Source organism: Acanthopagrus latus, chromosome 13, assembly GCF_904848185.1.
Source record: "Acanthopagrus latus isolate v.2019 chromosome 13, fAcaLat1.1, whole genome shotgun sequence".
In the NCBI taxonomy this organism is placed as follows: Eukaryota; Metazoa; Chordata; class Actinopteri; order Spariformes; family Sparidae; genus Acanthopagrus; species Acanthopagrus latus.
The window spans coordinates 14,394,327-14,422,254 of NC_051051.1; the positions used below are offsets into that span (position 1 = coordinate 14,394,327).

The 27,928-nt window shown below is 42.4% G+C and overlaps 2 protein-coding genes across 3 annotated transcripts; one reads left to right on the top strand and one right to left on the bottom strand.

Moving 5' to 3' along the window:
- Positions 1-213: 213 nt before the first annotated feature.
- On the bottom strand, positions 214-10,050 carry zbtb21 (zinc finger and BTB domain containing 21). The gene is made up of 2 exons (XM_037120019.1): positions 9,923-10,050; positions 214-6,622 (listed from the first exon to the last, which is right to left on the bottom strand). The coding sequence occupies exon 2, from the start codon at positions 6,618-6,620 to the stop codon at positions 3,555-3,557; it is 3,066 nt and encodes a 1,021-aa protein (XP_036975914.1). The 5' UTR covers positions 6,621-6,622; positions 9,923-10,050; the 3' UTR covers positions 214-3,554.
- On the top strand, positions 9,999-27,792 carry umodl1 (uromodulin-like 1). 2 transcript variants are annotated; one of them, XM_037120014.1, is made up of 17 exons: positions 9,999-10,135; positions 12,369-12,611; positions 12,879-13,037; positions 14,556-14,683; positions 14,944-15,127; positions 15,977-16,117; positions 18,388-18,639; positions 19,517-19,774; positions 20,344-20,456; positions 20,566-20,785; positions 21,934-22,071; positions 22,163-23,160; positions 23,258-23,418; positions 24,515-24,751; positions 25,533-25,689; positions 25,813-25,897; positions 26,440-27,792. In XM_037120014.1, exons 2-17 carry the CDS (start codon positions 12,521-12,523, stop codon positions 26,625-26,627), a joined length of 3,510 nt encoding a protein of 1,169 aa, XP_036975909.1. In that variant the 5' UTR covers positions 9,999-10,135; positions 12,369-12,520; the 3' UTR covers positions 26,628-27,792. The 2 variants fall into 2 exon arrangements, with proteins under 2 accessions (XP_036975909.1, XP_036975908.1); XM_037120013.1 differs by lacking the exon at positions 9,999-10,135 and adding an exon at positions 11,946-12,085.
- The last annotated feature ends 136 nt before the right edge of the window (positions 27,793-27,928 follow it).

The window sequence follows — 27,928 nt, forward strand, 5'->3', positions numbered from 1 at the left end:
AGAATTCTTTTTGTGGACCACAATACTTTACCTGACTCTTATTGTCCTGGGGTGAGTAAATAATGACTGAATTTTCATTTTTGGGGTAGACTTGTACTTTAAGCAGCAACAAACAAGCTAGGCTAGTTAAATTCTGTTTGACTAAGATTTAAATTAGCTGCACAGCCAGGCAGAATTGAAAACCAAAAGCGAAAAAAATAATTCAAATTCGACTCATGGTAGTATATACCCCATTGTTACTCTTTATTACAGAAATGAAGCACAAAAACTGTAGAAAAACCTAAACACAAAACAGCTGCAATTCTCCAAAAGCAACAATTATGCAACCAATGCTTGATACAAATATTCATTATTGCAGTGAGAGCACAGGAATACTAAAAAGATAAAACCTTTGTTTACTAACAAAATTGGTACAAAATCGAGGATACAAACACTTCCATATACACAATTCTAAATCATCTCTGTGAAACTTTCAGAAAAGCTTTCATCACAAGAAATTAAGAGCACTATTATCAATACATAATTTCTCCAAAGAATTTAACATCACAATGCAGCTCGCGTTGCTCATTTCGTGGAAAAACAAATTCCCATTGGTTTGTGTGGAGCACTCTTTGAATGCAACATTTCCCAAACAGAAGCAGTCAAAATAATTCATGACAAAGTTCTAATCCATCAAGCCGAAGCAGAAGTATACCGTATACTTGTACAAGAATACAATTGTAAAACCACTGGAATACAATCAAAACACAATCTTTAATAATAAATCTTTAGGAAGCAGGAACACTCTCACCGTGTGCAGAATAAAAGATTTGCTCTCTCACGCCTCCCTCCTCTTGACTTCACCACCCTGAAAAGCCTGAGTCATAAGTCATCTGAAACTCCATTGTGCTTTTTTTTTTTTTTTTTAAATGTAAAACAAGATCAACAAAATATTTTTTCAAGTTGCATAAGGCCATCAAAGCATCGTAAAGCTTTGTTAGATACCAAATGTGTTGAACTGCAAGAAATCTGTCAGGATATGAGTATTTACATAACACTGGTGTTGCACTGCGGTGGCTGACTTTAGTGAATCAGAAATTGCAACTATGTCCAAGTCATACAATAATTTCCATGTTTATTATTGGAGTAGAACCATAATTTACATTGCCGTGCTGCAGTGTGCTTTGCTTGCTATAAATATTTAAGATTGTTTTCCAGCAGCTGACATAATGGGCTGAATACTTGAATGACGTCATGTTGTATTTAGGATACTATGAAATCAACCCAGCCCATTATTTTCACTGACAATTTCCCCACTTTTACTACTAAGCTGGCCTGAGCACCGTTTACTGACAGGTTTTTTTCAGCAACATGCAGACATGTTGAGTCATTTAACCTGTGAAAAACAAAACAAAAGAAAAATCATAATTTTCTTCAGTCTTAGGACTGACGGTTGCACAGTCTGACCCTCTTGAACTACACATGAGAACGATCCACCAGGCTTGTAATGAGGAAGATAAATTATAATAACTGAATGAAGCAGTTCATCAAGGTTGCATACTTGAATGAAATGCCTAATAACGACATGTGTCTGAGGCGGTGTGTTGGATGTACAGCGTGTGATATAACCTAACTGCTATACTGAAAATGACACGAAGGCAACAAGTAACTCAAACATGAGCCAATAAATGCAAAATAATTCAAAGTATAAAGAAACAGAACAGAAACTCAGGCCTTTTCCTCATTTTTACCTCCGCAGCCTAAAACCTCCTTTCGTGAAAGACCCATGCGAACATTTTTTACTATGTGCCCCCCCAATAACAGATTCAAACTGCATATTGAATACATTGTTGAGGCCACCAATATTACCTTAGGGGATGTCACTCACATCAAGAGACAGATCTGATACAAAAGCAAAGCACTACTCTTTAATTTAACTGCAGCCTCCAGAAAATTTAAAGCACTTTTTCAACACTGAGAAAACACTGTACAGAGCTGTCCCTTTTTTCTGCCGTACCTCTAAGTCTAAGGCCCTGTTCACACTTGGTAGCAATATCCGTGCAGAGTGATCAACAGAAAAAAAAAAGTGACAGCTCCACCAAAGCGCATTGAAGACGCTTTTGCGCTTGTGACTCAGACCGCATTCAGAGGTGGTCTGAGCCACTTCTGACCACATTCTTTAAGCAGTGTGTACGCACACAACTCAACTGACGTGTGTGAAACTAGAAGCCACAACAACAGGGCGGATTATACACCGTCTGATTTCCATGTAGTTTGCTGTAATTCATACCACAGTCTCGATGAATACTTGATTCTGACTGGCTGGAAGCTGTGAATGGACTTTCAATATACGGCACCTCTGGAATTCCATAATGAGTTCCAGTCAAACTGCCTGTATGCCATTCTAAATTAGTATGCTATAGCCTGTATCTGAAATGAGCTGTATTAGCATCAGCTGGCTCGTAAGGCATCATCCCTTACATAAACTGCATGTTAAGGCTCTCTTAACCTGCTAAGCAGATGTGTGTGAACACACACTATTGCAATATCCCCAGACTCCCTTACAAATAACATAAATTTAAAAGTTGTTGCGGGAGGAGAAACAAAACTTTGTAAACCGGCTAAGGCAAATTCTAAACCATTTGAGCCTTCCTGTAGATCTTGTATTAACTGCTATACAGTAAGTTGTTCCTTTCCTTATTAAAAAAATTGTCAGTATGTTGTGGCATTGCTCCACTAGCCCGTCTGCTTCCGTGTCTAAAGTGTGTCCTACCTTTCCACCTGTTGGAAGACACTGTTTTAGCCAAGTTTTTAAGATTTTACCGACTGTAAACACACAGTACCTGATATAGGCCAATTCTTTTGTCACCCACGAATAAAGTCCCAGGACTCCCTTTCTAAATACTGTTAGTTGTTCACTAAGGAGACATTTTATAAACTTTGCAAAATGCTGTCTACAAAAAATTCTTAATCATTCTTATTAATTTGGCAAATGCCACACATGAAGAAAATGTTTCTCCATTTCAAAAAAACTGAATCCGTTCGTTAAAAGTATGTGTTTGTTTGCGGGGATCCCATCCCAAGTGGTCACTCGAGACACATGTTGAGACGCATGGTAATGCCAGGTGTAAACAGAATGGCTTAGAGCTTGCCACTTTTGATCAAATCACTCAGGACGGATGGTAATACCAGGTCTGTGTTCCCTCTCAGTGGTACTGTACATCTGAAGTAGAAAGGGGGTGCAACTCTGTACCTTGTTTTCTCGAAACACCCACGTAGATAACTACAAGTAGACAACTAAAAAGAGGCTTAAAATAGATATATCCTTATAGCTCATTTGGAAAGGAAAATAAACCCATTTATAATAATCTCATCTCACAGAGGAATCTAGCACTTGATTGCACATTCACGTTTACACCTCTAATGAACATGGCCACTGTAATTTATGACATTGGAGGCAAGCGACTAAGCTATACATTCAGAGTCTTCCTTTTGTAGGCTGAGGTGTGTTTACTCTAGTATTAGGTATTGTCTCTCAACAGAAATGCACTACTATAATTTAACCTGTCTGGTGCTTACATGTGGCTATGACTCTGCTCATGGCTCCAGAGACTGAAGGCTGTCTTGAAGGTCCTGTGACAGAGTTTACACATGTACTGCCTCTTAAACGTCAGGGCAGAGAGAGAAGGTGCATGGTAAAAGAGTGTGTCTGATTCCTGAGGGCCGCCTGGATTCTCCATGCTGTTCGACCTTGACAGAGGGCTGTGGCTGCTGGGTTGCCGTTCTAGCTCAGGCCTCTTCGTCCTGCTTACTGATGAGCTACAGGGCTCTGGGCTGCTGGACTCCTCGGCCAGTGCGGCAGAGACTGACGTCGTCTGAGTGGATTTGAGCACGGAGGGCTGCGGGGAGAGTCGCAGAGAGTTTTGAGGGGTCGTGGGAGGGGAGGGAGAAAGAGGCGAGGGCTGCCTGTCGATGTCTTTGGCTCCAGGGTCGTTAGCAGTCGACATGTGGGATTGGAAGTGGCTCCAAAGGCGGAAGTTGGTCCTGAAGGCTTTGTTGCAGATGTGACAGATGAAGGGTTTGATGTGGCATAGCAGCTCCTGGTGTCTCTCCAGGTCTTTGCGAGAGCCGAAAAGACTTCCGCATTTCTCGCACGGCCACACACCAGGCTCCTCGGGCTCAGTTTTGGCAGTCTCCATGTTTTCCCTCTCACTCACGGCCTCCTCCAGAGGCTCCTCCTTCACCACCAGCTTGCCATGGTGACCCATGCTCAGGTCCTCGGGCACATAGGATGAGGAATCTTCTGAATCGTACATGGGCGGACCTGAGGAGTCGCTGTAACTTATATTATCTCTGGAGCTCCCAGTTGCTAGATGGTCATCGCTGTAATGCTCTTCTCTGAGCATTTCAGACACCTCATCGTTGTTCTCGTGTTGCTTCATGTGAGCCTGGTCTTTAACAGTCATCATGTTTTGGTTGTGGACCTCCACCTGGTGGCGCCAAATGCTGAAGGAGGACTTGAAAGTCCGCATGCATTCCAGGCACGTCAGTTTCTTGTACTTGCAATGTGCCTCGTGGTCCTTCTTGACCGCTGGACTTGAGAAGCGTAGGCCACAGTAGGGGCATACGGTGGCATGTCGACAGCCCCTCTCATGGTCGCCCTGTTCAAAGAGGGACGACAGCTTCATATTACAAAGACGACAGGAGTACACACCAGCGTCTGTGTCCTTCTGCTGAATGACTTCATCCTGTTCCTGGTAGAGGCTGCTCTCGTTTGGAGTCTCCTGGTCAACTTTTTCAGCAGGATGTGTCCTTAAATGCTGTCTGTACTGAGACTGGAACACAAACACCTTCCCACAGTAAGGACAGATGAAGCTGGGCCTTGATCTCTTTTTGGTGTGCGCTGCAGACTGCAAACCCTGTTTATTCCTCTTTAATTTCCAAAGCAGGGCTTTTTTTATTTCCCTCTCTCGCACAATATCTATTAACTTCTTTTGGAATTTCTCATCCAGTACAGAGGAGCTGGCGGATGAGGCCGGGTTTTGTACTACACCATGCTGAGTTTGGCAGTGAGTCCACACTTTGAAGTTGGTATGGAACCGCTTGTGGCAGATGTCGCAAGCGTACGGCTTTTCAGGATTGTGATACATATTTACATGACGGTGGAGTCCAGCACTCGACCTGAAAACCTTCAGACAGTTCCAGCATTTGAAAATCTTGTTCTGAGGCGGCTCCACGCTGTTCTCATTAGAGTCACCACTGGCACTCTGAGGTACTGTTTTTGACACGTTGGCATCGAGTGACAGGACATGTTCTTTAAATATTTTGCTCTTCTTGAATGGGTACCTCCTGTTGTCTGGCCTGTCCTTTCTTTTCCCAAAAGAACTGTAGTCTGATCTGGAGCCCTGGTCATAGTTTGTTTGCAAGTCTCTAAGATTGACTGGCAGCGCATCTCCAACTGTGATTCGAATGATGTCCATGGGGTCAGCAAGTGGACTGCTGGGCTCAGCTTTCACACTGACCTCTCTTTCTACCTGAGTTTCTTCATCATACATGCTGGGGTACTTAGACCTGAGAACCAGGGGAGATCTTCCTTTTGAACTGCCATTGTGAGCAGACGTTTCTGGCCCAGAAGCTTTTGATGCCATTTTAACAACTGACTGTTCACGGTTTTGCAGCTCCTTGAGCTCCAGTGTTGGTGAAAAAACCGGAACGGGGCTGTCCATGGATAATGATCTTCGGAGTAGGCTCTTTATGAGCGGCCCGCTCCTGTCAATGGTCTGGCTCGGCTCACTGGCCTGACCCTCAAAGGGCACTTTGGTATGGAAGTGGGGCTCCTGCTCCTCATTCTCCTCTTTAGGGTCGTGATCAACAGCAGACTGCAGCCGGATGTGCTGCACTTCAGCATCACTGAATGACACCGAGGATGTGAGCTGTGGCCTGACAGATGCAATGTGTGATGAATTCCCTTTTAATATGGAGGTGTATGGATGGGTGGACTTCCTCTCGGCAGCTTCACTCTGTTCAGCTGATTTCCTGGTGATGGATTCAGAATTTCTGACTGATTCATAGGAGTTGTGTTCTGATAGAGGCTGAGTTGGCTCTCGAGTAGAGTGGGGAGATGATCTATCTGTTTTTTTTCGCTGATAATTTGAGTGAGAGGGATGGGTTGTGTCATTCCGTACTCGACACACAATGACGCTCCTTGTCTGCACATCATTCTCATCCCCTTCAGAGAATGAAAGCCTTTTTCTGGAGACACAGTAGGAAGCATGCGGCCTTGTAGACACAATGTTGGTGAGGAAAGGGATTCCTAGGCTGTAGCCCAGCTCTTGAATGGCCGCCAGGCTGCCTTTGTCCACAAAGAGTGAAGAGGAGTAAATGTAATTCAGAACTATCTCGAAGGCGTCGGGCTCACAGAAGTCCAGGTTTACAACTTTCAGTGACTCTGCATCCATCCGTGTGAACAGGGACTGGAAATACTCACTACTGGCAGCCAGAACACTCCTATGGGCCTGGTACCTCTGGTCGGCCACAACCAGGACAACATCACACATCTGGCCCCGAAGGCGCTGCTCATTGAGAGCCCCCAACACTGAGAGGGCATGGGAGGGATTGCTGTAATGCACTAGGCTCTCCATGGCTGGAAGACAAGACGAGAGGATCATGTTTTAATGCAGAATGGTAAATACAAATGGTTATCATTAATGGTGTACACAATTTGTTTGTCATAGAGACAGAAATAAACAGGCACATGCACACATACAATAATAGCCCACTAGAGCTCAGGTGCCTCCTCTATTGCACTCATGTATGGATATGTCTAATGGTCTTATCATTACTCATGCCACAACATAACCAGTGCCAGAGTGTAGTCTGTGATATTCCATAGTATGATGTAGCCTTATATCAAGTTAATCCAGTCAAACAAGACTAAATCAATTATGCTAACATGTGACATAGGAGGGGTTATTGAGTTTTTAAATGTTTATGAGAAAATATTTTACAAAAATAACAAACTAATTATAAGTTACAAGATTACTCTTCTATTAGAGCAACACTATCCTTTTTACTTGAAGCAATAATCTGACTTTTTAACTACAGCTTAACATAATTTTGAAGATTCCAGCTGCCACCTGATGGTAAGTAGAGGCAGCTAGAAGCCTTGGAATTCACTGGTATTTGGATGGATTTCTTTAATTATGATGACTTCAGTTTAGACGTTACTTGACAGTGTTGCCTGGACATCTTGCTTGATAAGTATTAGGTGTATATGGAAAAAAATAATTGTTTAAAAGGCGCATTAATGATAATAATATTAACATACAATTTAATTACCAAGTCTTAGAGCTGCAATGTTTAGTCAATTAATTAAAAAGTAAATGTTGTATCATGTATTATGTACATTATATACAAATTACTATTTGTGAGGATTTTCTGCTTTATATCATGTAAACCAGATATCTTTTTGTGCTGGACTGTCGGTTAGATGAACAAAAAAAAAACAAACATGAAAACATCGGCTTGGAAATTTTTTTGGTATTTGTGATATTCTTAGATCAAATTATTAATTGATTTAAAACCATCAGCACATTAAACAGTAATTAAAATAACAGCTTTAGGTTAATGTCTGCAACTTCAACCCTTCATTTACAATTACAAGGTGCATGCAAGGACAGACAGACAGACATACACACCAAGTTTATGAGCATTACATCATGTTAGCAGTCAGAAGATATGGAAATGCGGCTGTGAAGTCACCCTCAGTGACACGGACTAATGCAGGAAGTTACAAAAGTTTGCCTTTAAAATAAAAGGTCACCACAGAACATGTGCAATGGGTAGAGGTGGGCATCCTCACTTGAATTAAAGATAACCTCCGCTTACATAATACACATTTTTATCTAGCATTTTGTCTGCAGCTATTTCTTTCAGCCTGCATACAGCTTTACCAACCTCAAGCAACCAGCTAGGGCAGTTCGTTTGTAGGCTGAGAAGCAAAACTCAGTTGGCAAAAGTACAATCCATATACATGGGAAGAAGTAAAGGGAGCTTATGTGAAAATAACAAAATCTTAAGCTACATTGGTATTGTATCAAAGTTAGAAATCCCAGTATAGATAGTTTGTTTACAATAAATTCTGATAGAAAAACCCTATTCACACACTAGACTACATACAGTTTTACTGTTTTTAAAATGATGTTGTTTCTATGGGTGTATACATCTAATTCATCTAAAATGCATGTTTGGGGGTTTCATATCTCATTAATAACAACACTTATACAAACACAAGTTGGGAGATCTAGTTCACCCTTTTGATCCACAGACTAAAGAAAAGACAGTTTGAGTCAACCCCAAATTAGCAGTTATGGATGCAAAAAAAAAAAAAAAAAAAAAAAGTTTGCCAATTATAACACATTTTGTCAATGCAAGTCTGTTGCCATTTTTGTACCGGGAAGTGACTGCTTATGTTGTTGTGACACACTGGTGATTCTGTCTATAGTGTATGAAGGATATTTCATTTAGTAATAAAATTCATCTGAAGGAAAAAAAAAAGTGAGGTAGACACAAATAGAAGGAAAAGTGAGTGGGGCATGTTCCCTCCATCTAAGTTGAACATATGTCCTTCAAGGTACACCTAGCCAGACCTGATGCAGTCCCTGCAATAAATGGTACCTTTCTAGTGTTAAGTTTGTTTTTTTTTTTTGTTTTTTTTAAACTAATCTGGAGAGGTCAGAATCAATATTAAGATTCTTTCTGGAGGTTGGAATTTGTGGAGCTGTTAGAACATTCTTATAGGACTAGGTATACCTAACAAAGTGGAAATGTATTCACATGATCCCCTGATAAGCCACAAATTCACTTCACCAAGTCACTTCATTCAAACTGTTTATACAGTTCCCATATACTGTATGCACACACATCAATCACTGTCTGGCACACAGCAATTGTTGATCATCCAACAGGTATTACAGCGCATTATGCGAGAGGCCTATTGTATTAGTTCCATCGGAGCTACTTTTCCAAAGAGAAGAACCACTCCATCTTCACATACTGGAGCTGATTGTCTCATCTGTGTGTTTTGGACAATCCCGTTAAGTCTCAAAAAACATCCCACGTAGCTCCTTAAGGCGTTTATTTTGAAAATTAAGACCGGAAGGCACGTTACTTATGTCGACGTTGTTGACACATGCTATAATAGGTTCATGGGCAGAAGCTCCATTCATTCATCAAAAACTGAGCACCGCTTGGCCGCCTCCTCATGAAAACTTGTGGCCCACGTAAAGAGAACATCAGGGAATAGTGAGTCGTGTGTGTTCTCTATGAGGAAGTCGACTGAGGCTTTCAGCATTAGATCATCCATGAGACGTGGCTCAATGTGTCATGACAGATAACTTCTCCAACCGAGGCGTCGCTTTCACTTCAAAAATTCGTCACGCGCTTCTCTTTCTCTCTTTTTTTTCGGGTAAATGGCGGAAAAACCCCGAGAAGACGGCAGTTCAGATTTAACGTTACAACGGCTCGACCAGACCGAGAGGGCAAAAGTTGCGCGCGTTTCAATGGACTCCGCCACGGTAATCCCGGAATGAAAACACAGTCGGTGCAGACAGGGAAGCTGTTGGTGTGTGTGTGTGTGTGTGTGTGTGTGTGTGTGTGTGTGTGTGGGGTGAATTGTGCCCGCTACCCCCGGTGGAAGTGCTGTTTTGTTTTTTTCTAGAGCGGCTCGGCCCGGCCTGACACGGCGCAGTTGCTGGCTCCAAAAAAAGAGAAAAAAAAAACAGGTTGTAGCTAGTCGGGTTTCAAAGCAGCACAATTCCCCCTTCCGAGTTACGTCAGGGAGGAAAAGGAAAAAGCTTCTCCTTCACAGCACTCTGCCAACTATGTTTCAGCCTCCCCGCTAATGTTTCCTGAACGTTAAGTTCGGTAGTCTGTCTACACTTACCCTGCCCGTCGTCAATATGGTCTTTCCTCCACACAGCCGGGACTTTATTCAGTGTTGTGTAGATTTCTGCGCGCTGGTCGTGATTCCATCCATCTTGAATTTGACGTCATCCCACACCAGGGATGAGGTCATCGCAAAGACCGCTCGTCACGTGCACTGCGTTCTGATTGGCCGGTAAAGGACCAGGAGGCGGGGCCAGCGGACGACTTGACAGTGAGTCTAATTTAAAGGGATAGGTCATATTTTTCGTCTTGCTGCTAATGTTTCTGTTGAGTGCTGCTGACTGAAGCTGCTGTGCATGTTATTGCTGATGGTGAACCAGAGCACTGTTTTGTAAAATGTTATGTGAATAGTCTAAATGAAGTCCGTTTGTAGCACTGTTTAGCTTGACTGAGTGTTGTTGTTTCTGTCTATTTAATTTGAATTTGATGCTAAAAAAAAAAAAGAAAGTCACTGTGAGTGTAAATATTTCAAATTAAATCATTGTGATCATATCAAAATTATATATAATTTTGATATATATATATATATATATATATATATATATATATATATATATATATATATATATATATATATATATATATATATATATATATATACACACCAACCAATCTACCAATCTATTTCATATATATATATACCAACCACTATATTCATATATCCAGCTACAGAAGAGATTGCTTTTGGTTGGTTTGAACTGTCACCCTCTAACCCCAATGAAACTAATTAGATCCATGTCTGAATGGGAGTCACTCTAGCAGGACAGTAGGCTTGTGTCATTGCTGGAATCCACTGGGGACCTGTTGCCATGTTTATTTAATCTCCAGGCCTCTTCCTGGAAAGCGTTGTCAGCTTCAGTACCTGGCAACAGCTTCATGAGTCAGGTGTGGCACTGATGGTGAAAATACCTTATTTTCATTCCATGCGTAATTCAGCCAGGTCCTATTGAGCTGATGTATTTTATTTAGTGGTGTAAGTCTGTGTTTAATGTGTTGTGACCTTATTTGACTCAGCCTGTAGCCCTGCCTCACCCTGCATCCATATGCTCCAGCGCCTCAGCATGTAACCAGTCATTATCACCTAATGACAGACTGACGTTTAATCAAGCACATTTTCACACCTCATTACGATAGAAGGGGCACCATTATATCAATCACTGCATTTTTAATGTGCCGCTTCTTTTTCAGCTGCATTCGTCTTTGTCTTCTTCTTCATTTACTGAGAGTCACTGTAAAAAGAAAAAATTGGACACATGAATTGGTTCAAGGGAAGAGAACGGAGAACCTGTAGTATCTTCCTCCATCAAATGTGAATTTTCACATTCACGCTGTCAAAGCAAGGACAGAATCTCGACATGGTCTTTTTTTAGAACACATCTTTGACAGCCAAAGTATCCCACTGCTCCTTCACATAATGAGAATGAAGACATGTGGGAACATGGCAGGGAAGTTCTCACTCCTCCTTACTCGACACTAATGGCTGACACAGGCTGTTAATGCCGCCAGCATAGCGAGCACTGCCATGGTTACCTGTGTGGAAACCAAGTCATTAGGGACTTTGACTCCTCCCATGCAACACCTCTCTCCCTGGCATCATAAACATGTTTACTGACCCTGACTCTGCCAGAGAATGAGTGAAATGACAAATTACCTATGCTACGAAAAATGAAAGCGAGGCCTGAGCTCCCTCACCGAAAAATCATGTAAAACGAGGGCATTTCTTTTCTGTAACACGCTGACTCACTAGCTTGTCACGCTGCCAGACATCATTGCAATGCAAGCTATCACATCGTCTGACTATTCTAATATTCTTGCAATTAAAAAAAAAAAAACTGTAATATCGGCAAACTGACATTACTAACTCCAATTATTCTCATTAAACTAATACTTAACAGCACCTGCTAGCTGCCGTGATTTGCTTTTCCATGAGGGACTGATGGTGCAACGAGGGGAGGAGAGAGACAGAGCCACAGAGGATTTGGTCTTTGAGCACACCCTGAACAGTCACTTATCATCATCTCAAAGAGAAACATGCACGTACAATGTGGTCGTTAAATGTGTGGTTGAGATTTTGATCCGTGAAAAATGAGTTGGATGCTCTCCATCTCCGTGGCTGCAGCTCTGCTGGCTCTCTGTAGAGGAGAAAACACTGTGAATGAAGGTAGGCCTCTGCGCAGATGATGGATTAACATGAAATGAATGCATTTACACAACAGAATGTGGCATTGGGGGGGGCTTATACCTCTTGATTTGCCTGATTTAACTGTTCTTTTTGAAAAGATTTTTATTATTAGATGACGGACGTGTTTTGTGATGCTTTACGTGCATGTCAAAATCCAGGAGGATTGTTAATGACTGATTAAAAAATCTGATGCCATTAGGAAGCCAGCGACTAACTACGAAGGAAACCAACAGTCAAATTTACAAGATGTGTTTTGTTCCAGGAAATAGCCTGTCTCCGGCTGGGTACCATCTATGTATTCATAATAAGACAAGGAAAGTGACGTACCTGGCGGTGCACAAGGACCCCTATACTGTGACACAGCCATGTGGCGGCTGGCTGCCTCTACAGACATGTACAGTCACACTTTACAGGATGACCCAGCGCACCGAGTACAAGACGGTGGTGGAGCAGGCGACCAGGTGCTGCGACGACTACGTCCAAGTTGGTCGTTACTGTGCCCTCCGTGAGTGTGCTGCACATCACTTATCCATCTAGGGGGTTATAGAGGAGCAGAAAATGTTCAGTTTGTTGTCAGATTTCACGTGTCTCTGTACAAGTAACATGTAATGATATGGCACCACACACTGTAAACTCGCAAGTCATCAGCATGACCTTTCAGCGTGCGGTACTTTGTGCAAGACACCAGATGGACGCACAGAAATTGCACACAGCTTCAAATATCACGCTGCTGATAAATGGCCTGTAACATGTTATTTCCTCCAAACGAAAGCTGTAAACAGGAGCAGGGAGTTCACTGCCAAGCCAGGATCCTGTCCGGGTGGGGTTGGATCGTATCCTGGATGTCAGGTCTGCGAGTGGGACATGGACTGCCCAGGATGGCAAAAATGCTGCCAGACATCGGATCGCTCCCTCTGCTGTGAGCCTGCAAGTTAGTATGCATCTTGATTGTTTTTAATTGTCACTAAAGTATACAGTTAGTTTAGTTTCTTGGGTGAAGTTTTAAGTTTTACTGAAGCCACTTTCACCCGAATCGGTCTCGCTGGTCTCCCTCGGTACAACACAGCACAGTGTTAGTGAGGTGAGGGGAATGTTGTTCGTCGTGTTCAAAGTACTGGAACGTGTCACTTAAAGTGAGTCCATCTAACTTTAGCCGTGTAACCATGGCTACAAGTGACAATTAGAGGATAATAGCTCATGCTGAAAGGTAATGAACAGTAGCACAAGTAGACAGGAGTCATAAAACATGAGTGACCTGACTCTTGTGCTATCAGTTACACATGAAGGATGTTTAATTTTCATTTCAAAAGTTTCATGGTCTCGCATGGTCTCTGGACGTTGCCACTGAAAATTGTTTAGAGTAAGGTTTGTGGTTTATTTACGGAAAAGTACAGTCGCTTTTACTTAACTTACTTGACTGACTTATTTATTCCACAACTTTTAGCCCAAAACTAGGAGAAATCAAGTGCGTTTTCTCTCTGCTGAAGAAAGGCCGGGCAGCATGGTGGTGCCCCGTTGCCTTACGGATTCAAACCCACCGGCTGGCTGAGGCCTTTCTGTGTGGAGTTTGCATGTACTCCCTGTGTCCGCGTGTGTTTCCTCCGGGTACCCCGACTTCCTCCCACAGTCCAAAGAAATGCAGGTTAGGTCAATCGTGGACTGGAAAATTTGCACGTAGGTGTGAATGCAAGCGCGAATCGCTGTTTGTCTGTCAGCCCTGTGATGACCTGGCGACCTCCCCACAACGCTTTAAAGGTATAGATAATGGATGGCTGGAAGAAGAAAGGGTAGTCTGAGGTTAGGCTGCACAGAGCTGTGTCTGCTTGATTTTATATCTCAATATTAAAGTGGCTCTACAGTGGCACTAGACTTGCCATAATTTCGAAACTGGATAAAATAATCTGCCATTTGCAATTTCATGCGCGTCTCAACCAGGCTTGGTGAGTAACAGAATACACGTAACTAGATTGTGTAACAAGGGTTACTGTTCCGTTAAAGTTACCGAAAATAAATACGATTGGATTACAGATACATTTAGGCTACTAATAAAGGGGATTACTGACATAAAAAACAGAAAACAGAAACCAACATTTTTATGCTTTTTTTATGCACACCTGGGTGCAGGAAATTTTAGGTAATCCAAAGTGGAAAGTAATCAGTTTACATTGCCTTACAACTGTGATACCTGGATTAGGTTACCGACGCAATTTTTAAATGCGCTATTAGTAACTGTGTCTGTTTATATTGGAATATCTATTAAAGTTACCCTCCCAAGCTTGATCTTACATTTTTATAATCAAAAGGATGAATCAACTTAACACTGTCGCTTGCTTTTGAACCATGAGGTTCAGACGCCCCCCCTCCTCCCCGTAGAGTCCCTACAGGTGAGAAATTATGGGTTTTGCTTCATGATTTTGGGTGAACTGAACCTTCAAACTGCACCTTTCAGGCTCCACAAATTATTCTGAGAATGGAGGATACCGTTTCAATGCAACGGTGACAGTGAAGGCAGATTACGAGCTGCTGATGTCCAGTGCCAGAGGACATCTGAATCACACGAGACTGCTACAAGCGATGGTAATACTACTGCTAACACTAACGCTGCTTCCTCTGCAGCCACTAAGACCTCTGCTGCTTATATAATACGATTACGCTGCCAAGACTGCCAGCCAGTGACCAATACTTGCTCTGCTTATTCTGTTCATTTCAACAGCTGAATGATTGAAACACAGACAGGCATACCAATGCATTCAATTAAATGAAGATGTCTTTCTTATCAGAACGACAAAGACCATTTTTGTGTGTGTTGTTGTTTTTGTTTTTTAAATCACTGATAGGTGACTGGAGCTCTGGAGTCTGATGTGTCGGTTTATTACCTCAGCACGTGGCCTGTGCACCCCTACAGGACCGCCACCTCGCTGCTGATCGACGGCAACTTTCCTCTGTCACTGCACAATGTCACGTCGCAGCTGCATCTCCTCCTCAAACACATACAGGAGGTGTCGTCTGTGACAGTGGAAGGTGAGGGGACGCCGTCGTTCGGTGCTGCAGCGCTCGCCTCTTTGTCAAGCCACTTGGGGGGATTTTTTTTTTCTTTCTTTCTTTTTTCTCTTTAGAGAAATGACATTCTTGTGGAGTTTTGCGAGTGATTCATGTTGCGGAGAACACAGTGTTCAGGAAAAAATGACTCAGCCGCACCACAGTTTCCTTCTCCCACCACTTCTATTTGAGTGACAGTCATCTGTGGGATGTTTCCTGCAATAGAGGAAAATAACACCAGGGCCAGTGCATACACACACACACACACACACACACACACACACACACACACACACACAAGCGTGTGCACGTGCACCAACAGCCCTCCTTCAGACACACACAGATATTAATCATGAATCAATCATACATCCTACATTTGCATTAAAGGCGCAGAAACAAGAAGGCCATTGCGCACACACTCAAACACACAGTGGGTTACCTTCAAAATGTACAGTTACTGATAATGATTTCCTTCCCCATGCTTTATCTGAGCAACACAACGTACTTACATTATTCTCGGCCACCTCGCATTGACCCTAGCCTTTAAAGACAGCCTACAAGGGAGACAACTGAATCAAGTACCAACATGCACGGTTCAGTTTAACAGCACTGTTACCTGAAACCTTTACAATGCCTCGTCTAATAATCCATCGTTTCACAAGCTAAAAGCCTTTCCCAATAAATGGCTATTTCAGATTATGATTTATTATAAGAAAAGTATTCATTTTCAATTTTCACATTACACCTTGTCATCTTTTTTACTGCAAACAAATCCATGTGTAGTTGTAACTCCGGTGCAACATCTTCGCATGTCTGTGTTTCCAATTTCAGATGTAGATGAGTGCGCACACCCGGCTCTCCGTCAGTGTTCGCCTCATGCAGACTGTAACAACACAGTGGGCTCCTACTATTGCACCTGCCACCAAGGATATATGGATGTTGACCCCAGCAACCCTGGAGCCAATTGTACAGGTTTGGCAGTGTGTGTGTGTGTGTGTGTGTGTGTGTGTGTGTGTGTGTGTGTGTGTACAGTATCGAGTCATCGCATTTTGCACATACTTGTGGAACCCATGCCCGCCCCAGTGCATGCTGTCACTATAGCTAAAAGGGGACACACTAATTACTAAGATTCTGAAATTTATAGACTAGATTTTCAAAGATACAGCTCTTCACTCAAACTGTTCAGCAGATATTATCATTTGTGATGAAAAAAAAAAGCAAAATAGATATAGTATTTGTCTATCATGCCACTTGTTTTACCATATGTTTCAAATGGGTAGAACAATGGAGTTGTTTGTATCGTCCACTAACTTATAGATTGATTATCATGTTTCCCATAATAATGTAAGTATGGGAAAAAAAACGAAAAGATTGCTGCATTTTGCAGCCATTAGATAAATATTATATTAGCGTTAACATGTTAAGTTGCGGAAAAATGTTTCAAAAATATAAACTAGCATTTCCAGAGTCAACAATGAACCTTTAAACCCTGTGAATATTGGTATATTTATGTCTGGGCTACAAAAAGACGGTCTTTCGCTGCATTAGATTTAACTGACGATCGGTTTTAATGTCGTCAGGAGAAATGTCTGCAAATAAAAACAGAAATCTAAGAAGCCAAATCATTTTCAAGAGAAAAGAGCTTTTCAGCTGTGAGCAACGTCTGCAGTCTTCATCCCAAAGCTCCCGCGGTCGTGTCTAGATGGTGACCCCGAACCCACGGAAGATCTTGTGAGAGTGATCATCTCAACCCACACTGTGATCCTCCACTCACCTAACCAAGTGTTTCTGTGTCAAAACCCAACTAGATCTCAAACCACAGTGTTGTCATATTATAAAACATATTGAATTTGGACACTATGTGCAACCACAAGGTAATAAATGTGCAAAGATTTTGAAGGACTCTCACAAACGAATTGTTACTGTATAGCACTGACCAAGCTCCAGAGTAAAAAAAAAAAAAAGAGGTGTAAAAGTCCTAAACATTTGTAAACGCTTGCGAGGCGTAAATGTGCGTCGAGCTGCGACATGGTTTCTAAGCAGCTACCGCAGAAGACCGGAGCCGAAGCTAAAGAGAGAGAAGTGAGCTGTGGCGTTGTGTGTTTCTTTGTGAGTAAATGAGTGTGTGGGCTCACTTTCACATTCCTGTCAGGGTTATGTCATAGGAAATGCCCTCGCATTCTCACTCGCTCGCTGAAAGGTGAAATTTTGGAAAAACACAGCTGCCGGTAAAAAAAAAAAATCATCAGACACTAGTTATGTAAAGATAACGAGAAACGTTCGAGCGCGAACAGAGGAACGTTGTGGTGGGGTATGAACGATGCTGTGAGGCTTTTGCGGGTCTTGTCTTCGGCACAAACCAACCCGCGGAGAGCGAACCGCCATCTTGCAACGTGGGTGCACGATGGCAGGCCTGAGCTGTAACCTGGTTAGCCATGACTTGAGCTAAAGCAGTCCCTCAAGCCAACTGAAGCAGGATATTGTGTTTAAGTTTAGCATGACAACATTCTGTCATCACTGCAGACAAGCCAAAACCTGACCCATTGTTTATTATGATGTTAGTGTAAAAAAAAAAATCTTATGTTTCTAATTCAAATACATCTGTGATGAGCTTTAGGAAAGAAAACAGTGCAGCTGGCTGGACCCATCCGACTCTTAAGAAACATTACCTCCCATGCCGACTGGAAGTCGGGCGAAGTTTTATAGTTGACAAAACCTTTCCGGAGCTTCACAGCAAAGCAGTGTTGCAGCATTCTCCCAAACGACTCAAGTAGATAGAAGCAAAAATCAAAAACAAAATGACTCAATTTAGCTTGTCCGGCATAATCCAAGATTCCAGAAGCCCCCGAGATCCCAAAATGATTTTGAAAGATGTTTTTTTTTTTTTTTTACACCTTTCATGCAAAGTCAAGCTAATGCATCCTCGCCAGACGAAGTTCAGCAAAGATTTCTCCTTATTCAATTAATCAATTTGTCTACTCGGGGCTTCTGGAATCTTGGATTAAGTGAGAGATGAGCTGTACAGAGCCATTTTTTTGTTTTCTTTCAGTTGTTGTTTTCCCATCTGCTTCGCTGTAGGAGAATGCTGCGACATTGTTTTGCTGTGAAGCTCCAGAAATCTTTTGTGGACCATGAAAGTGTCCATCAGCGTGGGGGTGATAATCTACCGAATTTTCGTTTTTTTGTGTGAACCTTTCCTTTAATATTTCACATCTGAGGCAACTTCTGTTCTTTCTTCCCAGCTGACATCAGCGTGTCGACCACCACGGAGCCCCCGCTTACCTACCTACCACCCATGAGCCCGACGCCCACCCCGGCCTCCAACACCACACAGGACCCTCAGGGCTTCAGCACCACAGGTCTCCTCAGCACCGCCGAGACCAGCGTGACTGCAGCTCTGGGCAATGCGAGCTTTGTCCCTTACAATTCATCACATGCTCCGCAGTGGACAGCTTCTGCATTTTACACCAGCATGAGCTCAACGACCACATGCTGTAAGAAAACATTTTATTTTATTTTTTTTTTATCTCTAGACTGTTAAAAAAAAAACCCTGTATTGATTTAAAAGCCAAAGAAGTGGGTGGTATTTGAGAGGAAATACTTGTTTTCATAACAGTGTTTTCACACTTTCAAAAAGGTGCCGATCAGCCCTCTAGACACTTGGTTTAAGAACGCATTACTTTTCATCTATTGATTGAATCGTCAAAAAGGATTCAGAACTACGTCTTAGCGATGGGTGTCAAAGCGGAGCTCAGCTATCTCGCATCAAACTGACAGACGCCGCGCATGCGAATCAAGACTGTGCCACTTTATTGCCTATTTCTCACCTCAGATGTTTTCAGAAGAAATACTTTCTGTTTGGGGAAAATGGTGTGAGTCAGTGGATAAAATGAGCCTCCTGCTGTATCCAGGTAACCGTAAACAAAAGTAGTCATAGTAGACCCAGCAAGTCATGTGACCGCAAATTAAGGAAGTACATTTCACATTACTCAGTTCATGTTGGACTGAAGCACACGGGGGGGAAAGTGGTAAGTGAACCAGGGCGAGGACATACCAAATAAATTAATCATGTTTCTAAAGTTATCAGTCCTGTATCGTCAATAAAACAGTTATGTTTTTGGACATTGTTACAGTTTAATAGATAATAGGAAGATAGAGCCAGGGTAGCCGTTTTCCCTAGTGCTTTGCAGTAATTGTGCTAAGCCAACTGGCTGCTAGATATAGCCTTATATTACCACACAGACATGGGAGGGGTACTGTTTTTTTCAGGTAACTAAGAGAGCAATAATTCCCAATAATTGTCAAATATTCCTTTAACCACAATGTTCACCTGTCCCTCTCCTTCCCCCACCACCCGCCACCACCATCCAGCTCCTCCCAGCATCACCAGAATATGGTCGACACATGTCAATGGAACCTCCTTCTGTATCTACTGGTCCAGCGGGTCTGAGACGAACCAGACTTACCAGGTCGCGTTAAGCGACGGGTCAGGGGTCATTCAACACTGGGAAACCGGTCAGACGATGGTGAAGGTGTCGGGACTGAGGCCTGGGGTGCTCTACCATGCCACTGTCACACCTTTTGCCTGTGGAGGCCAAGGAAACACCCTCCATATGTCGGTCAGGACCGGTAAGAACTGTGGACAGAAAAGGAGTTGATTGTTCCTGTGCCTTTGATTTTTGGTTTCACTGTATACAGTACAGTACACGAAGCTGCAGTTCGTGTATAGAGTAGCTGAGAGGTGGCAGTTCATTCATTACATGAAATCGTTACTTTCATGCATAATGAGTACATGACTCAAAATTTTTGTTTTGGTAATATTACAGTTTGTACTAAAGAAATCACAGTGGCATGTTGAAGCTACTGATTCTGCATACACATATACAGATACATGTGTCTGTATTGAAAACTTAGCATTAATGCCAGTCTATTTTTCTGGGGAAAGGATAACAACATAGGATATCTATTTTTTTTTTTCTGAGCCACAGCAAAAGAACTGAAAATAAGATGAGATGCTACTACTGAATACTTCCCCAAGGGAGCAGTTAGTGATAAAATACTTAATGTGTGATGAAGAATACAAGATTACAGTTTAAACCAACTGGAAATGGGTGTTATGAGGGCTGCCATTTCATTATGGAAAAAATGTGCTCATTTTACCAGGCTTTATAAGGCTTTTTTTTTTTTCCTCTTTGCAGATGCTCAGACACTTGACGCCACAGCACGACTTACCAACATCAATTTCACTGCTGAGCTGCACAACACCAGCAGCCAGGCCTACAGAAGCCTCACTGAGAGCATTACAGATGAGGTACATGTGCTACAAGGATTATCAGTGACAGAATATAATTTCTGAAAAATAAAAATTCTCCATGTTTTAAACACGTCTGTGTTCTGACCGCGGCGCTGTTTTTCTCCAGATCTACCAGTCTCTGTCTCCGGAGATGAAGGCCATGGTGGATTCAGGCTACGTGAGAATTCAAATCACAGGTTTCTCCCCGGGGAGCGTGGTGGTCAACTTCACCATCATCTTCACTCCAAGTCAAAGCCAAGACATCAGCAATGTGTCCGATGCTCTGCTGCACTCCCTGATGAACAGCACGAAGTACACTGTGGATAAAGACAACACAGGCATAAACGGTACAATCTCTTTCTAATCTCTGTTCTGACGATGTGTTTTTTTTTTTTTTATCAAAGCAGTGCCAGTAGCTAAAACTCGTGGGATGTGGTTGAAAGAATAGTCTAAGAATGCTGCAGGTAACTTTAAGCAAAGTTGGATTTTAATCATCAAGATGAGTTTAGATCAGTACTACTACTAGAAACATTTGAATATGGTCTTCTTTTTGTCTAAAGGGGCTTCCCATAGTCTGAGAAAAAAAAACCCTGATGACATCATCAGGGTTATCTCAGGTTTGGTTTGGATACATCAAATTCTTATCAAAAAGCCTCTGTGTCAAACTGGGGGATGTGAAGGGTGCAGTGTTTTGCAGTGTTTCCCCATACTCAGCCTCTGCTGTGTCAATTATGACTATTTTTCAAAACGACTCTTGTGAGTCAAACACAAAAGTGATGGAGTACACCCTTAGAGATATGATGTGTTACTTTTCTGCATTAAAATGTCTAGAAAACAAGACCCATGTCCTATATTTTGTTGAGCTGTGTAGGTATATTGCCCCAGATGTTTCCCCCAAATGATTGAAACCAGAGAAACCCACATTTTTTTCGGTAAGCAACATTTCAAAGTCAGTCGGTCACCTGTCACTATGACTTCTGGGGAAACACCAGATGATAAATCAGGGAGCAGGATTGAGGTCAGCACAATGTGACTAAAACTAAAGGGCTCAGACACACCAAAATGCCATCATAGAACTTGTGGGGACGAAGGCTGACTACTGGGTCACCTCACATCACCTGTGTCTTGGCTGAAAAGCTGCCAAGCTGCGGCCAGCTGTTACAGAGGAAATATCTCTCCATACCACTAAGTATCAGTCAATATCATTCAAAAAAAGAAAACTGAATACCTAGGAATGTTAAGATGCTATGATAAAGCAGCGGTTTATGACACCTCTCTTTGAAAGTCAACAATGTGTCAGAGGAATGAGGAAGAAACTATCTAAATGGGTGAAATCATAGAAATCACGGACTGAGAAACCCCTTGCCTCCGTGTTTTAGTGCTCAGCACAATGACACAGGGGTGTCGTGAAGTGAGGACTACGAATGTACTCGTCGGCCTTTTTCAGGATAACATAAAGCCTGAATTATAGAGCCAAATTATTTTTGTTTTGTAGATTTCGATGAATGTGCTTCAGGGGAAAATGACTGTTCCCAGTGGGCTGAATGTACAAACACCTGGGCGTCGTACACGTGTGCTTGTCGAGACGGATTTACAGACAACTACCTTGAAAGACCTGGAAGAGCCTGTCAGGGTACGGACTCACAGCACGGTAATGGGAGGACTCATTTTCACAAATATTATGTAAACTAAATAATAACAGAGTAAATGTTTGTCTTCTGCAGTGACCTCAACCTCTGGGACAATTACTCCCACAGTGTTTTCTACAGCTAGCACCACCGCTTTCTCTCAAATAACACCCACAACCGATGGTCCAGTCACGCAAACAGCTGTCCCGGTTGTAACCGCTGGTCAAGCTGTCACCACTTCTACCACTGCAACCACCACTCCTGCACCTGCAACAGCCACTACTGCGCCTATAACCACCATTCCTGCACCTGCAACAGCCACTACTGCGCCTATAACCACCACTACTGCACCTATCACCACCACTACTGTCCTGACAACCACCACCACCACTGCTCCAGCAACCACCAATACTGCCCCAACAACCACAACTACCACCACTACCCCAACAACCACAACTACCACCACTGCCCCAACAACCACCACCACCACTGCTCCAACAACCACTCCCCTGGTGACCACCACTACTGCCCTAACAACCACTACCACCACTGCCCCAGCAACAACTACTATTACCCCAACCACCAGTACAGACCCACCAACAACTGTTACCGCTCCAGCGATCATTACCACTGTCTCTACAACCACCACCACTGCCCTGACAACCACCACTGCCCCTACAGCCACCACTACCATCCCTGCAACCACTACGGCCCCTACAACCACCACTACCATCCTTACAACCACCACTATTCCCCCAATCATCACCACTCTTACAACCACCAATACTCCAATGACATCTGTCCCTTCTACCCCTGCAACTGTCTCTACCAGCCTCACTTCCACCACGACAGCTCCCACAACCAATGCCACCGCCCCAAGAACTGCTACCAATACCTCGATGACAGGGGCCATCTCTGTCCAGTGCAGAGTTGCTTCCATCACTGTGACAGTTGACAGAAATTTTCTTCTGAGAACCAATATCAGGGAGAGTGCCCTGTATCTGGGATTGCCGCAATGTGGTGTCAACGCGGGCAACGCCACCCATGCCCAGCTGACCGTGGCCTGGAATGAGTGCGCTACTAGTCTTGTCCATGTGAGTTTTTTTTTTTTTTTCTCCGCAAAATGTTGCATTTTAGAAACTTTTTGCATTTGAAAATAACCCAAACTGCTTGTGACATCTGGTGTTTTAGAATGAAACTCACTACACGGCATCTGTAACCCTGTACAACAACATGGAGCAGTACATCTCACCCAGTGGAACAGTGGAGACGCCAAGGATACGTCTGGAGGTTCCCATCATGTGTGCCTACACGAAGAACATGGTCATCTCGGCTGACTTTGGCTCCATGGGGTACGCTTCAGTTGGACGCAGTTGACGTGATTCTGATGAATTACATGTCCAGATGTAGAACTTTGTCACTGCCATATCACATCATGAACACTCCTAAGGTCCAGTGTGTAGGATTAATTGGATCTTTAATCAGAAATGGAATATGATATCTAAAATGTTGTTGGCATTAGTGGCCGCAGAGTTCGCCATGTTGCTGCGCCATGAACTGTCAAACCAAACAAGAGCTGTAGAGAGGCTGTTTTACATTTGGGATGTTACCTGAAGGCAACCATAGGTTCACTTGCACGCTTGGAAAGGGAGGTGTATTCATGTGCAACCTCTCCACTAGATGCCACTAAATCCAACTGGTCATTTTAAGACAATAATTCAGCATTTTAGATCATATATTGATGAAGGTTGTCAGTCATATCGTAGGCAACTGGACTTGTTTCAGTTTATTTAAGATGAGGAAAAGGGAGGACCGCCGGTCACCTGGTACAGGAAAATGAAAGAACATCCAGGAAGTCAGAATTCACATGTGACCCTAAGGACTTTGTAAGGACACACCCGCGCAGGGCTCAAAGCCTGTTACTACCCCGCAGTGAGTTAGAGCAGTAGGAGCTTCTTGGATGAGAGGTGAAACAAGACCAGTTGCCTATGGAATACCACTTAGATTTAGGAAATATGCTCATTGATTTCTTGCCAAGAATTACAGCACAGGATTGATATTGCTCCGAACCACTGTATGGTAAATATGCAACAGTAGCCAGCAGACAGTTAGCTTTACTTAACAAAAATACTGGGAATGGGGGGAAACAGCTAGCCTGGCACTGTTCGAAGGAAGCAAAATCTGCCGATCAGCAACTCTGAAGCTCAGTAATTAACCTGTAGCCCATCAGTTACTTCCTCCACACTGGTTGGCAAGAAACTGGTCCCAGCCAAGAAAACAACAACTTGTTGCATTTACACTTATCATTTTAAAAAAACAATCAAATTAAACAAACAAGATATAACATGTTGATTTGTGAGTGTGACCTGAGGTGCTGGTTGGTGGATTTGGCACTGCGGTCCTGTTGCACCATTGGGCTCTATGCGTGTTTTTCTCACTCCTCTCCAGGTATGACATGATCAAAGACGGAATCATGGGCTTGGGGTCGTTCCAGGTGAGGGTGCAGCTCATGAACGGTTCAATGCCGCTACCCTACAACTACAGCTTGTCCCCAGATGAGGCCGTGGTGGTGGAAGTCAGCCTCAACACCTCATCAGACCAGATCAAAGTGGTCATCACCAAATGCTGGGCGACTCCCACCCCAAACCCTGTCGACACCATCAGCCACACCTTCATAGAGAACAGGTGGGATTCTACACTCAGTACTATCACTCTTAAAGTATTTTCAGATGGCTAATGTAACTAATATATGTATTAATTATTTTTATTTTAGTCATAGCTATTACCAATTATTTTACTGATACCTTTACCATTCTCTCTCACTCCTGGAGTTAGAGTTGTGGTCAGGCTCTGTCACTCGCCTCCATACCATATCCCCTGTTTTCAAACTGATTTTTGTTGGCTTAGTTTGAGTTCAGTTGTGTGCCCAGCAGTGTTTCTTCTCAGGCTGCTAAAACCATCCGAACTGAGCCCATTGCCTGTGGTGAATGCAACTGTGATAGGAGGTCCCTGTCTGAAAGTTAAATTCATATCTTTCTTACACTATATTGTACAGCAGTACACCGATTCAAATATAAGCTTGTCCTTAACATGAGCAACACTAAGTTGGGGTGATGTTGTCACTGAAAGCAAACAGCTTTGCACCTATGATGATAAGTGTTTTTCTGCTTCCTAGACATTCAGATGAATCTAATTTCATGACAATATGGCAACAAAAAGTTAATGCACTGACTCAACTAGTCAGCACATGTGTTTAAAATGTATTGAAAAAATGTCAGCTGATGGTATCATTGAGTCTGTGTGTTTATATAAAGTTCTGAAAGCTGAAACAGACCATTGAATATTGTATGTGATTGTCATTCAATAGTCAGTTTAGACACAATTTACAGCCACGTCAGATGCAGATTAAGACTAAAAATGGAAATTGCTGCTTCGGTTTCTCAGTTTGCCGTCTTTGTCTCCGCAGCTGTTCCGTGAACCCGTACACCAAAGTGTTGATGAACGGAAACTCCAGCATATCTCGTGTGTCTGTGCAGATATTTTCCTTCGTCAACCTGAATGTGATCTATCTGCACTGCCAGGTTCAGATCTGTGCAGAGATCGGATCAGACACCTGTGTGCCTGTGAGTACATCCCGTTTAAAAATAATGGAATCAACCAGAGAGACTCTAAAAAAATCATTCTGAACTGTGGAGAAGAAGGGATTTTCTCCTTTGTCATCTTCGCATTCGTTTTTTTTCTTGCAGGACTGTCGACAAAGAACCGCTCGGTCTTTCACCACACTCGGAAATGGTTTTGGTTCTGCTGGACCTCTGATGAGGTCAGATGATGGTGAGTACTTTCACACAGAATAATGTAATCCACTATAAAAAAAAAATGTCACTCTTATGTGATATGAGGTTTTGTTAGAATATAAACACCCAGTCAAAACTGCTGACCCAACAATGACACTCCAGCTTCTACTCTGCTACTGACAAACCGGACAGTTTTAAAAGTACAACAGCCATCAAGGCCTTCAGCATCCATTATAAACCCAAGTGTTTAAATTTGAATAGGCCATTTAGAAATTGAATAATGGCAGTAGTGCTGCTGTCTCTGCCATCTGTCTGGTGGAGAGGTTTAAGTTTAAGTACTTGATGGAAAACAAGCATTTCAAAAGCCCTGAACCTGGTCAAATTTATTTGAGGTATCTTCATCCGGAGTGAGAGAGTGCTGCTGAACAAAAGCGTTGAAAGCCAGTACTTGTAAAGTCACAGTATTTTAAACAATGTCTTCACTATTTTGTGTTGAAAGTAGTGACTTTAATCCAACACCACTGTTTTCCTTTTCACTGTGGATTTACTGCTTTTAATACCTGACACATATGCTTACAGAAGCCCTTGAAGACGGATATGACACACTTCATATAGTTGGAATGGCCTGCCTTGGAGTCGGCCTGTCGCTCTTCTTCATCATTGGTTTCTTATGCCTTTTCTACTACCAAAGGAACCGCATTGGACACTACAACTTCAGCCCCAAACCCAAGCAGGAGAACTTCACCTACCTTGTCTTTAACACCTAAAGGTGCAGAGGCACCCACGATTAAAGTCACAGAATTGGAAATGATTGACATCGTTGCAGCGGCAGATACATTTAGCAGGCTGTTACAGCTCAGCTGCCACAGAGTGGTGCTGTTGCACCAATTTACATATTAGTCATCCCTACATATTGCAAATCTTTGCACATTAAACAATATATGAAGTACAGATTATATTTATATTTTCCCTGCTCCTTGGCAAACATTTAAGATAATGAAATGATTAATTGGGTAACACTGTAATAATCGTCATTGATTGATGGTAAATTTATAGTTAGTTAAACTTTATTTTATAGTTATTTGAGTGTAAACAAACAATGAAATGCTTTATAAACCATTTGTTAGGCATTTTTTATTGTTAAGTTACAACTGATGTTTGGTGCTTCTGGTTGTTCTGGTCAGTGAATAAATCTGTGTAATTATCTATAAGCGTTATTTGGATGGCCATTATAGAGTTGATGTAATTAAATTTTGCAATTGTGTAATGAATGATTGATAAAGCATTTCATTGTATGTAAACAGTCAAATAACTATTAACTAATGTCTAATTAGCTATAAATGTGCCGTTTATGAATGATGGTTATTATACAGTTACTAGTAGTCGTACACTGGAATGTCAAATATAGAGACAAAGAATATTTAATGAATTTAATTTAATGTTTAGCATTAAAGAATGAATAGATATGACTTGTTTACATTTTCAAAACTATTGCAGTCTGGAAGTCTACAGGCGCTTGTAGAAACTTGAGACGTGAAAATACAGGAGACAAAATGTACCAATCAAATGTCAGAACAGCAGTTATGGAGAATATTCGACCACATGGTTCACGTATAAAGTTGTGATGTGATGAGTTTGCACTAAACTAGCCTGTAATGCTTTCTGTAAATGGTTCATGTTCACGTTGTCAAAAAAAACAACAAAAAACGCTTGGAATATACAATATGCACTACCGGCAAAGCACAGTTATCACTTTATTTTCTTTTAGCTGCTATTTTTCTACAAAGACGTGTTTATGTATTTGTACCGTCCAATCACACATCTGAGATATTAACTCCTGTCCTGAGTTGTGCAAACTCTCTGTGCTGTTAAGTGGTGTGACAATAAACACGTCCTGTGTGAATGCAGACACCTGGGGTCGCTGCTGACACCGTGCTTCAATCTGTGAAAGCAAGGCAAGATGGCTTCCTGCATGCAGACACATAACATGTTTACGCTGGGACAACAAAAGGTGTGACACAATTCAAGAAAAAGTTGATACGTATTTCGTCTTTTTTTTTTTATATAT